General features: G+C 37.0%; 1 protein-coding gene across 1 annotated transcript in view; it reads right to left on the minus strand.

Moving 5' to 3' along the window:
* Smp_138770 (histone deacetylase,putative) overlaps positions 1-13469 on the minus strand; it is a 63550-nt gene that overhangs the window by 30099 nt on the left and 19982 nt on the right. The window contains exons 9-14 of the mRNA XM_018791344.1: positions 13126-13194; positions 10048-10174; positions 7916-7981; positions 6479-6538; positions 3016-3105; positions 1239-1345 (exon numbers count right to left, since the gene is read on the minus strand). Coding sequence (XP_018645482.1) covers positions 1239-1345; positions 3016-3105; positions 6479-6538; positions 7916-7981; positions 10048-10174; positions 13126-13194 — 519 coding nt within the window. The remainder of the gene's footprint in view (positions 1-1238; positions 1346-3015; positions 3106-6478; positions 6539-7915; positions 7982-10047; positions 10175-13125; positions 13195-13469) is intronic.

A 13469-nucleotide genomic window follows, 5' to 3' on the forward strand; every position in this document is an offset into this window, starting at 1 on the left:
CTCAGCATAAAGTATTTCAACATGTTTACGTTTCTTATTTCTTCGTTGCTCCTGATGATAAACATTCAGTGATCGCCAGTTGGATGTCAGCAGTTCAGTCAATCGACATATGAATAATGTATATTCTTTTTGCTGCATGTTCCCAGCAAACACGACATCTCTGATTAGGCCTTTTGTAACCTTTACAGCGAAAGGTTGTGTGCTTAATAGCCATAATGATGTATTAAAACAAACAATATTAGATAACTTGTTGAAATATATAGATGACGGGAAACTGGTAGCCCATATGTTTAAGCAGGCCGCCAAATATCCTAGTGATACTACTTACTTATTTTATTAATTTATCTAAACACATAAACATTGGTACAAGAAAACACCAAACACATATGTGCTAAAACTGAAACAGATGATTTTCTTAGAGGGCCACACCTGGAACCTTTGACCGAAAGGTCTAATCTACAAAGCAGTAGAGCAACGTTAGGAGATACAATCTCATGGTAACCGGTGAACAACAATAGGTTCGTACGCCGTTTGTTGCTTCAGGATCCTGGAATCCATGTTCATCATTAGTTTGGAATCAGAGATTTCCAATTCCCTATGTGGATCACCTATACCCATCAACCTGGTTAAAGTGCTAAATATTCGCTTTTCGTGCTCTCGATTTCGTGGACAACACCCATGGTGCGAGAATACAGTGAGTAGGATTTCCCTGACAGCTGTTATATTCACGTGTCCATGTGAGAGCATTTGAAGAGAGAGCTGACTCTCCTTACCCTCTACCGTAACAGGCTATTTGGAGGCAAACTGATTCGAACACAGGACCTTCAGTCTTGCACAAACACTTAACCTCTAGACCACTGAGCCTACTACTACTGAATTCCTTAAATCAGAATGAGACATTGATAGAAATTAGTGAATAAAACAACATTAATGTATAGAATACTTACAAGATATATAGTTATTCAAATTGATAGACCAATTATGAAAATAATAAGAAATGGATTGAATACACACGGATCATCTTGGATATTTTCTTACTGCTACTTACAGGGACAATCCGAATATCAGCAGAATTTCACATGGAATCTACTAAATTCCAATGAATCATATTGACTAATCCCAATGAAACTTTAATATGTATGCCCTAATATATACATATAGATATGTACCAGGTTTTACGTTGTGTGACGAATTGACTGACACACTACTACTATTGTCAATATACAGTGAAAACTAACCTTGGATTAATTGGTTTCATTGGATCTAAAGATGGCATTGGATCACCTAATAGAGCAGACAAAGTATGACCAACTGATTCACTTAAAGTATCCAGGTAATAACCACCCTTTAAAAACCAACAACAAGGAAGATTAACAATAATAATAATAATGACAAGTGATAGCAATATAAACAAATTTCTTAAAAAATCATAATAGAGAGAAAGAAAGCGGGACCACCTTTCATTCATTCAAAGTATAAATAATTGAAAAAAATAGCTATGAAGTAAATTAATAGTATTTTTTGACTCCTACTCGAGGTCTTCTCACGGCAGAAGGTGTTGTTTGCGAAATTGAGAAGACGACAGACAAATGTCCGGCGCTTCAACTAGGTTGGTGGATACAGAGAATCCATCTAAGGATGTTGAAAAACTCTGATTCGAAACTAATGTTGTGAATGAATTCCAGTATCCTGAGGGAACTAATCGTGTATGAAACTATTCTTAGTCACCGGTTACCATACAACCACATCTCCCTAACATTGGCTCCGCTATCTTGTAGATTGGATCTCTAGATTAAAGGCTAAGGGAGTAGCCTCCTAAGAAAACTATCTGCTTCGGTTAGGCAGTATCCCAGCCCTAACACAAATCAAATGATGAAGTGTGGTGCATATATGTTTGGTGCCCCTTTGTAACATGAACACAAGTGTTTTACTTCTTATTTTATGGTACCGTAGAAGAGTGTACATGGCAACGACGATAACTATGCAGAAGATTGAATTTGGAATTCTTAAATTTTAAAGTTATTATGATGCTTTTGGACAATTGAATTGGAATTCAATAATCTAACATTTCCTACTTTGATCAATGCGCAATAAAGTGTAACTTCATAATTGATATCATTGAGATGTTCAAACAATCACATTTAGAAAAGAAGACTTTGTATACTATAAATACACATAACAATGATTTTATATTGTTGAAATCATGAGTCGATTGAAGCTAGACCACCATGGAAAACCTGGAAGCACTGGACGGCCGTTTCGATCTATTGTGGGACTCCTCAGCAATGCGCATCCACGATCACGCCTGGCGAGATTCGAACCCAGGACCTATGAATCTCGCGCGCGAGTGATTAACCATTATACGACTGATTGAATGTTACAATAGTTTCAATGATGTTGCACACAGTGAAAACATTTTCAACAGTATATCTTAAAATACATAGAATTTTTAGTGACCGGTTTCGAACCCGAGTTTATACATATATTGAATAAATACATAAACTTGACATAATGAATAACAAAAAAAGAGGAGGTGAAGAACAGGTATAACTAAAATGTCAATCCATCAATCATACTTCATAATTCACTTTGGAGCTTCAGAAAGATATTATCCTTAAATACCTACATAGTAATAGTCAAATAGCTGATGTCCACATCTCCTTTGTACATGTCTACAAATAGTAAAGAAAGGTGGTAACGCAGCATATTCAAACAATAGTGGCTCTATCGACTATTCTTCTGATGACTAACAATTCAACTATTAAAACTGATATGTAGATATCTGAAAAATGGTCGAAACTAGAACCTTACCTATCACTCCTCACTTGACCTATTCCTTGATCTTCACGTCCACTTTGTGGCCTAATACCATGTAGACCACAAAGTATATATATATATATATATATATATATATATATATATATATATATATATTACTTAACCAATTATGAAATAACACAGCACATAGTAAAACACTTGCTACATTGAAAAGAAAAAATTGATAGTGTAGCTTACTTCTAAACCGACAATAACTTTCCCTTCAGCAAATGCCATAAGTTTATGCGTAAGATGAGCATATAAAGAAGGGCTAAGATTTAATTGTCCCTGGGGAAAAAAAATTTCAACGAAATAACAAGGAATTATTGTAAGTAGGATTTATTGATTTGGTAATCTTAAAAAAATAATAATAAACACTGAATGTGATTAGTGACAACGGTGGAGTAACTGATAAGGTTAATATTAAGAGAAGGGTTTCGTGAAGAAATACTTAATCAGTAAGTGACGTTGTACACTTTGATGGAATTATTTGGTTGAGCATATATGTTATTAATCCTTTATTTATTTCCTACCTTAAAGCCCTATATTGGCATTGAGTGGGAAAAAACTTAAGGAGGTGGAGGAAATAAAAAACTTATCAATGATCAGTTGATTTCTTTGATTTTCATAGTTCAAAGCGTGAGTCAATTGAAGCAACACCACCATGGAAAACCTAAAAGCACTGGACGGCCATTTCGTCCTTTTATATGACATCTGAGCAGTGTGCATCCACGATCCCGCACCCGCGAGATTCGAAATCAGGACATACCAGCTTCGCGCCGAAGCACTTAACCGACAGACGACATAATATTCTTTTTGAGGTTTGAGCCATTAATATTATTTCACCTAAACAATTTCTTATTCATCAAGCCAACCATAACCAAAGTAGAGCTTGACATTTATATGTATCGAATCAAATTGTCAAGACGAATATCAAATTTACAGAAGTACTAAACAGTAGTACCTAACAAAATGTTTAAATTTGATTTCTATACTTATACTGTGGTGTATGCTACTGATGTCGATAGATATAAGCAATACATGTCATCAGTCGAAAGTAAAATGTCTGGAGGAACAAGGTTAGGATCAAAGAAAAGAGAACGAGAACAAAAAAATGATTGGCATACAAACGAAAGAGCAATGAAGTGTGAGACAACTGACTGATATTTCCAAAAGGAACAGTCAAGTTTTAGATAATTGATGGACATTTTGCAAATGAAGTATTTACTGTATCATTCTCAGATTTTACTAAGATGCTCTGTAATTCTTTCAGATTTCTCACTAAGGAGTCATTTTCTATTCATCTAATCGTAGTTTCAATATAGTTCCATCAGAAAACGTAATTTCATGAGCGAAGAAAGTAGATGAATATTACTTCCAAATACATACATATCTACACATACGTGTAGATATCCTACTCAGTACCTTCTCGTGGCGGGGATGTTGCACACGAAATTCGAGAGGACGAAAAGTGAATGTTCAGCGCTTTAACCGCACCGGTGGACACGGAAAGTCCACCTAGGAGATTTGGAAAACCCCCATTTCAAACCAATGGTGCACATGGGATCCAGTATCCTGAAGGAACGAATGGCGTATGAATCAATCGCTGGTCACCAACTACCATAGGCCTGTATCTCCTTACGATGCTCCACTACCTTGTGTATCAGACCTCTATGTCAAAGGCTCCAGGTGCAGGCCCCTAAGAAAACCATTTGCTTCAGTTTGGGCACTTGGGCAGTATCACAGCCCTCACAGAAATCGAATGAGATTTGTGTGGCGCATATATATCTGGTGCCCCTTTATACCAATATTTATGTGTTTAAATAAATAAAAACCCATGCATGTCTATATCGACTAGTAGCTTTTCTTCAGTTGAATGAAAGACGTTTACATTTTGAGTTACTATTACCCTTATTTAAGGCCATAATCATCACTGATTCAACGACATTTGGAGAGTGATGAAAACCATCAGACTTTATGAAGTTAATTAACCTTATCAGTTATAAATTAATAACATATAGCTTATAAAACTGCAGAGATCATTATTAAATTAATCACGAACTCATTTTATTTTTAAATTCGCTAATGAAACATAAAAATTGTAAGTGGTTGTGATATGGAGAGACAATCAGAAGTAACCTAATGAGAAGGTTAATCGATGGCAATCAGAAGTGTCCTAACGAATAAGTGCGTTTTATTAGCTAAGAAATAGACCTCCCCCAAATGCCCTGGTACAACCGAGAGTGGGGAGAGTCCGCTCTCCCTATCAAAATGCTCTCACATGAGCACGCGTATATAGCCTCTTCCAGGGAAGTCCTACTCACTGCCTTCTCATACCACAGGTGTTGTTTACGAAATTGAGAGGACGAAAGGCGAATGTCCAGAGCTTTAAACGCACCAGTGGACACGGAAAGTTCGCCAAGAGGAGTTGGAAAATCCTGATTCCTAACCAATGATGCACATGGACTCCAGGATCCTGAGGGAACAAATGGCATAGGAATCAATCGTTGGTCACCGGCTACCATAGGACTGAATCTCTTCACGATACTCCACTGCCTTGTGGATCAGACCTTTAGGTCAAAGGCTCCGGGTGTGACCCCCTAAAAGAACCACCTGCTTCAGTTTGGGTAACTTGGCAGTGTCACAGCCCTAACACAAATCAAATGGGATTCGGTGCGGCGCATTTGTATTTGGTGTCCCTTTGTACCAATATTTATGTATTCAAATAAACAAATTTTCACTTGTGAGAACATGCATTTCAGTTTTTTTTTCATTTTTTGTTACTTCATACTATTTATGTTACTTATTGAAACTTCATTTATTTTGTAGCCATAGTGCTTAATGTCCGTTGATACTTTCTAGAACCTGTTCGATACAGACATGTACTGTCTTCTAATCTATAGTATCTGTTGTAATTAATTTAGTAACTAATTCGTTATTCATAAGGTTGTATTTTTGACGCCTGAATATCTGATTTGTATCAATATTGTTTTTATTAACAATAAAGGTTGTCAAATGAGAAATTGCATGTACCAACGTCGAGACTTGGAGTATTACTTGACTTCTCAAAAAGAATCTATAATAGTAATATATTAACTAGTTATATTTAGGTCAGATGTCTCATGATGTTTATGAATGAAGGACGTGGTGGTCTGGCTTGCCTATCGTGATGAACCAATCGAGCTATGCTGGCTGGAACAATCGTTCCTCAAGGTCCTACCATGTCAGACAGGTCAGTTGAAGAGCGGTAAGACTAAAAGCAGCAATTCCAAGGTCCGAAGGCGAAGTCGTACTGCCGACTGTACAGAGGTGTGACGGCATTAAGGTGTTTCCTTCAGACAACCAGCATAACAGAGATGCTGCCTTCCCACGAGGAGGGGTGGGGTTAGAAAAGGTCAACCCTAAAAATGCACACCTCGCCTTATCCGGTAGTAAGGTCCTTTGAAGAACGGAGCTAACACGTCAAAAATCCCCCACAAAAAGGCCGTGCGTGACAGGCCTCAAGCAGTAGTCCCTTGGGCACTGTGGTCATGCTCCCAGGTCGTTAATACCAACACTAATCCAACTTCTTTTTCAGGTCCCTCAAGTTATTAGTTTCATAGAGAGGAACTATCATAGAATAATAATAATAGTCCTTAATAATAATGGAGTGCTTACTTACCACAGGACAGCCAAATGAAGAATCATATCCAGCGGAAACAAGTACTAATTCTGGATCAAACTAAGAATGAATGAAAACAGGACAAAAAGACAAAAACTATTAGTTAACAAAACTAGCTTAGTAACCAATATTATTATATTATAAAATTACCGGCACTCGGACGCGTAGAACCCCATAGTCGCAGATCAAAAGACTAAAGAATCAGGGGAAGCGATCATTGGGTAAGAGTCAAAAATGTACAGAAAAGGGGTATTTACAGTTTTTAGTATGGGCTATAACATCATTATAATCCAGTCAATATGCAAGCAGGAGAGATATACAATTTCTCAATCACAGCATGCCATGTTGATATTGTAGAAGGTTCTAACATGTTCTGACTGAATGGAATCTCTTCGGCTCCTCAAGAGCTTCTGGAGGCTTTGTCGTGCTTTTTGAGAGCTGTTTCAACAAAACTAAGATAGCAAGTCTCCATCAATCCTGATCTCAACAACAACAACAATCATACATTTCCATAAGTCAAATGGAATTTTCCACGCTCTAATGGATATGTGATATAATTGTAGTTGAATTACGTCACGAGTGAGAGAGTTGTCACTGATGTCAGTAGATGATTATAATATACGAGATTTGTATATTACGATCCTTTCCTTTAATCGCAAACATGGTGTGTTCTCATTGATTGATACATTTTTGTGTGCTCGGCCATACTGAATTGATCGCTTTTATGCTAATTTGTGTACACAGTGATTGTTTTATAGCCTTGAATGTGGGTTTAGCTTAGGCTAATTATTATTTACTGTATGACTATTATATATATATATATATATATATACTGTGAAGCCGAGACAGCTTTTTATCTTCAACAGACCTCAAGTGCGTTATCCTGGTGAATCCGACACGATACTTATAGCAAATCGATTAAAGTTAGAAATAAGAACCATTAAATTCAAGAGTCTGGAGGTATTGCTTTTTCTAAGAGACCTAAAGGTCACGGTACTACAAACTGCTGAAAAAAATCTACCAAATTAGAAAGAAACAGTTGTCTACTTTTTTTGAAATACAATAATTCATACCACAGAGGCTGTTATTGGTGTTTTGGACTTAACTGGCTGGCCCAGGCAGAAGCAGGATCGATAAGCACTCTAGACTGTTCGTATGGTTTCGTGTGTCCCTGTTCCCAATCGATAATTCGCTGCTCTCTGATTGGCGATCTTATCACGTCATACATTAACTGGGCATCCACTCGGCCACAAGATATAACAACTTTAAAAGATGACAATATATACATTCGATTAAACAGCTTAATATCAATATATTGTGTAAAGTAAAGGGGTACTTTCGAGTAAATATCCGCATAAATCCTATGTTGCTCTCAGTTTATTAGTTATACAGTGTTAACTGTTTATGATAAGGGAGAAAAAGATATAGCCAATTTACCTCATAGGCCAAAGGAAGAACAATTCGATGAAATATAGTTAAGTAATCGGAATCACCAATATCTTTCTAAAAGTGTACAAAAATGAGACAATTAATAATAATAATAATAATAATAATAATAATAGTAATAATAATGCAATGTGCAATGCAGCAATTTCCATTACGATCACGGAACTAATAAGTTTAGTGTTTTTTGAGGAGAAAGAAATCGAATTGCTTTATTTCCGTTCCTCTCTCTCGTAAATATACTTTCGAATTAATGCCGTTTATTAGATGACAACACCAATGAACCATATACACAACTAATATATATACATATAGTAGTACATAATATCTCACATTTTGCCAAGATATTCTATAATTTTGTATTTAAATACAACTGGTTGTCACAAGGAGTTTTTGCACTGCTGAGGAGTCCCGAAATAGAACGAAACAGCCGTCCAGTGCTTCCAGGTTTTCTACGGTGGTCTAGCTTCAATTGACTCATGATCCTAACTATATAAAACAACTGGTTGTCCCTACCTTTTTTTCTCGTTCATTACAGTAGCCCTTTAATTTAACTCCGATTAGATCGTATGATGATGTTATCAAAATATACATCTCAGCTTTATTTATTTATTTATTTAAACATATATATATTGGTACAAAAGGGCACCAGGTACATATGCGCTACACTATTTGTGTGTGTGTGGGCTGTGATATTGCCCGGGTGCCCAAACTGAAGCAGGTGGTTTTCTTAGAGGGCCACACCTGGAGCCTATGACTTAAAGGTCTGATCCACAAGGCAGTGGAGCATCGTGAGGAGATGCAGTCCCATGGTAGTTGGTGACCAACGATTGATTCATATGTCATTTGTTCCCTCAGGATACGGGAGCCCATGTGCACCATTGGTTTGGAATCAGGGTTTGCCAACTCCCCTAGGTGGACCCTCCGTGTCCACCAACCCGGTTAAAGCGCCGGACATTAGCTTTTCGTCCTCTCACTTTCGTAAACAACACCCCCGCCGCGAGAAGGTAGTGAGTAGGACTTCCCTGGAAGAGGCTATATACGCGTGGCCATGTGAGAGCATTTCGAGAGGGAGAGTAGACTCTCCCCACTCTCGGCCGTACCAGGGCATTTGGGGGGCTACCGTCGTACATAACTAGTGACTTACCTCACGTTAAGGAATAACGGAATAACTCAAATACGTGGATGAATTTTGTATGTATTTATTTCGTACACTCGTCGATTCGGACAGACAACCAAAGAAACGAAGTGGAGAAAGTGAAATGAAAAGAGAGAGAGTAAAGAGGAGGATGTCGTTGGACAATGAAAGGCGAAGCGACACGGAGAAGGCAAATGAGCCAACAGGACTTGATGAAGTGTGACTCAGTATCTATAGCCAGACCAGAATAAGCTGAAGACAAATGATGAATAGGGTAAGCAATGCACATACGCGCCCATATACAAGGTGACATGAAAAGAATGAATACAGAAGTCTGCCATGAAGCCAGAATAACTCATGTGAGTTTAATATGGTACCACACACCACAATACATACATATATATACGAAAATCAATAATTTATTTACACAGGTACAAACAAAGCCCCCAAATGCCCTGGTACGGCTGATAGTGGGGAAAGTCCGCTCTCCCTCTTCAAATGCTCTCATACGGCCACGCGTATATAGCCTCTGACAGGAAAGTCCTACTCACTGCTTCACGTGGCAGTACTGTTGTTTACGAAATTAAGACCACGAGAAGTGAATGTCCGGTGCTTTAACCGGGTTGGTGGACACGGAGAGTTCACCTAGGGGAGTTGGCAAACCCTGATTCCAAACCAATGGTGCATATGGGCTGGCTCCAGTATTCTGAAGGAACAAATGGTGCTTGAATCAATTGTTGGTCACCGGCTATCATGGAATTGCATCTCCTCACGATGCTCCACTGCCTTGTGGATCAGACCTTTAGATCAAAGGCTCGGGGTGTGGCCCCCTAAGAAAACCACCTGCTTCGATCTGGGCACCCGGGCAGTATTACAGCCCTCACACAAATCAAATGAGATTTGTGCGGCGCATATATATCTGGTGCTTCTTTGTATCAATATTTATGTGTTTAAAAAAAGAAAATAAGGTACACACAGAAAAACATACATCATTTAATGCAATATTCACATTGAATCCACGACCACGACCAGTACCAATGAAATCATAATTTGATTCACGTAGATTAGGCCAAAATTCTCCATTATCATATCGATGAATTGATATGAAAAGAACTCTGTATGTATAAATATATGTACATGATTTCAATACGAGGATGAAGGAAGGAAGAGAGAAAGTATGCACAATGAAAAATCTTTAAAAACCTATGTTGGTAGGTATGGATATATTCTAGTATAACTGTATCTAGTTTCTCCAAGATGTATATGAGGAATAAATTAAACCAACTACCATTTCAATTTAGTATTATCTTTTTTGGAAGGCCAAAGAACACATTACGCTGGGAAATAGAAGCAGATATGAAAAGGATGAATAACAATTGGAAAGAACTAGAAAGGAAGGCTCAGGACAGAGTTGGATGGAGAATGCTGGTGAGCGGCCTATGCTCCTCGACGAGGGATAACAAGCGTAAGTAAGTAAGTAAGTATTATCTTCATTATATGTTATAAAGTGATTAAGTGGATTAAATAGTAAATATAGATAATCAATCAGTTAGAATAAGTCAAAAACAAAGATTTCTTGGAATATTTACAAAGTCGAAGTATAGTTGACGTTGAATCTATTAAAGCGTCTAATTACACAATAGAGTGACATACGAAATCGAAGTTCACAAAATAAAGATTTGTCTAAAAAACAGTTCTTTATTGCGTAATATATATTAATTAGTTACAAATCTCAACTTGTGAGGTATCTGTGGCACTTAACAAGTCTGTAAGTCCAAAAGAAAGAAAGGGCTTCCGGTGATAGACTAAACTTTATGGACGACTTTTAAACGAATCTTAAATGACCTTGAGAAATATTAGCCAATCAGAAGACAGTTAGTATACAGCAAAAATATATTAAACAAAACTAAAAAATTAAAGCGGATACCGTTCTTTTACATGGCTCAAAAACTTCTCAAGGTCAGATACAGGTTCAGAAGTTCAAAATCATAGTGCATACGGTACAGAAACTCATCCATATGGCTCCATAGTAGTCGGCCTCTGGAACCATGATAAGGTCTCAAAAATTTTTATTGTTGGTGTCTGTCGGTACCTAACTCGTTGGAAATGTTAGGGTTAGGATTTAGGGTTTAGGGTTAGGGTTAGGGTCATAACCTTAATCGTGATCGAGCGAAAAAAGTCATTTGAGTATCACAGTCACAAGTATAGAAACTTCTGAAAAATCCCTTCTCTTGTAGACGCTGAATTATCACGTGTTCTTTAAAATCCGCTGCAAACCGATCGTACGTAAGCATTAGGTACAGAACTTAGCGCCGTCACCTTGAAAACCCGTGAAAGCTTCTGATTGGCTCGTCCATAAAGTTTAGTCCCACCGATTCCGGCAATAACAACAGAAAGAATTATTGTGACATAAGATAATGCAAATGACAACTGATAGTTGTGTCTAATCTTGATAATAGTTTATCAACAAGTAAAAACAGAAACGAGAGCAAACAAATGTGGAAACCGTTGAGTTTGAATAAAGATTAAACAGCTATACAAAAACTGAGGATAACTGCTAATAAGAATCGAGAGAAAGTGATTACAATGATAAATACTATAAATATTATAAGCATAAGTAAATACGCGATAAACTTGCGATACAACATACGCGTATACATTGATAGGATTACAACTGTTTACTGAATATTAATAAGTAGTATGAAACAATAAACAAAAGAGTTGAAGCGGAGAGAATAAGGACAGGAAATGCAAACAAACTCAACAGATGATCTAGAAATTTGAGCGAATCGCCCTAATCTGTAAGAGTATAGAATCTAGAGGTAGGTTAGTATGATTTGAAATAAAAGTATGAAATAATATTGAAACGTAAAACCTAGAAGATAAACGAATGAATTAATTTGCACCATCCTAATCTTGAGTTAGGTCAGTCAAGAACTACAGCTAGCAGTAGTTGATATGTGATAGACTACAACTAGGTGATCGACACATATCAACATGACACAGACCTATACTTAATGGTTTGATGGAATGATGTTAAGTCTTGGTTTGATCGCTTCCAGCTTTCCTTCAAACTACTTTTATGACAACCAGGGTTATGTGACGAGGTGGACTGTGGTTGAGCATGTGTAACACATATTTTAAGTCTATAAAAATCCAAATCCTCAACAATCGGTTTCTTATATTCACCCAGTATTCTACATTTAATATCAGGATTAATTGATCTATGGTCCCACAATATGAGAGTAACGCTTCAAAGATATTTATAATCAAACACTAGTAACCTTTGTATATTCTCCAATTTGAAAGGCCACTTTTACAGCCATAAATTGGAACGGTCAGCTTCGTAGAGTACTCACTCTTGGTAACCAGACTGATATCTCTCCTTCTTCACAGGAGACACAAACTAACAAAAGCTAAGGAAAGATTCCTCAGATACCAAATAAAGCTGATGAAGCTTTCAGGATGGGTGGTATGAGTAACTCGTTCAACAGACCAAAGACTAATATAAATCAATCTTAAAGAAGGTGGCTATCAGGACTCAGTGACCGAGTGGATAACGCGATGGCGTTTGAAGCGAAAGGTACTGGGTTTGAATCCCAGAGTGAACATCAACTCTGAGATGCAGGTACATCCAGCTGACGAATCCCAAATAGGACGAAACTCGTGTCAAACTGGATTCCACTGCTAGCCACTATCCATCTTTGCTTACCAATCTTAAAGAACGATTTTATATTTAAAGGAAGAGTAACGCATTCAAAGTATTCATGTTTTGCAACGCAAGACTACATAGTGTTAGGATTTCCACTAAACAGAAATATATAATTTGAGTATTCCACGTCGACAAGTAACTATTCTAGCAAGAGGTTAATCCTTTGAAAGTCGGAAGAAAAGTGTTTTTCTCAGAAGTATATATATATATATATATATATATATATATATATGATGAAGTTGATCTAATAATGGACAAAGGGAAAAGTCCTGAAAAAAACATTACTTGATATGTAACATGAAGGATTAATGTATAAAATCATATACAATTGATTAACAAAAAAAACCCGCTTACTTTGGATTATCGTAGAATGCATATTGTGTAGTATTTCCATGATGTACATCCCAATCAACTATAAGTATACTATCCAAGAAGCAAACAAAATACTTTACAATAAATAGAGACATAAATTCAAGTATTATCAAATTAGATAATTCAGTCAGTCAGTTAGTCAGTCACAACGTAGAAATTCGTACGTACGTACGTACATCAGTTCGAGTTGCCATACCACATTAGCACAGAGATGAAGTTGTCGATTCAAATCCCATAGTGGTAGAAGTAGTAAGAGTATAAGCAGTAATCGGAAAGATTAGGGTTGGAAGATGTTATCCAAGGAGTATAATACAGTGAAATATATT

This window comes from Schistosoma mansoni, assembly GCF_000237925.1.
Source record: "Schistosoma mansoni, WGS project CABG00000000 data, chromosome 3 unplaced supercontig 0083, strain Puerto Rico, whole genome shotgun sequence".
Classification (NCBI taxonomy): Eukaryota; Metazoa; Platyhelminthes; class Trematoda; order Strigeidida; family Schistosomatidae; genus Schistosoma; species Schistosoma mansoni.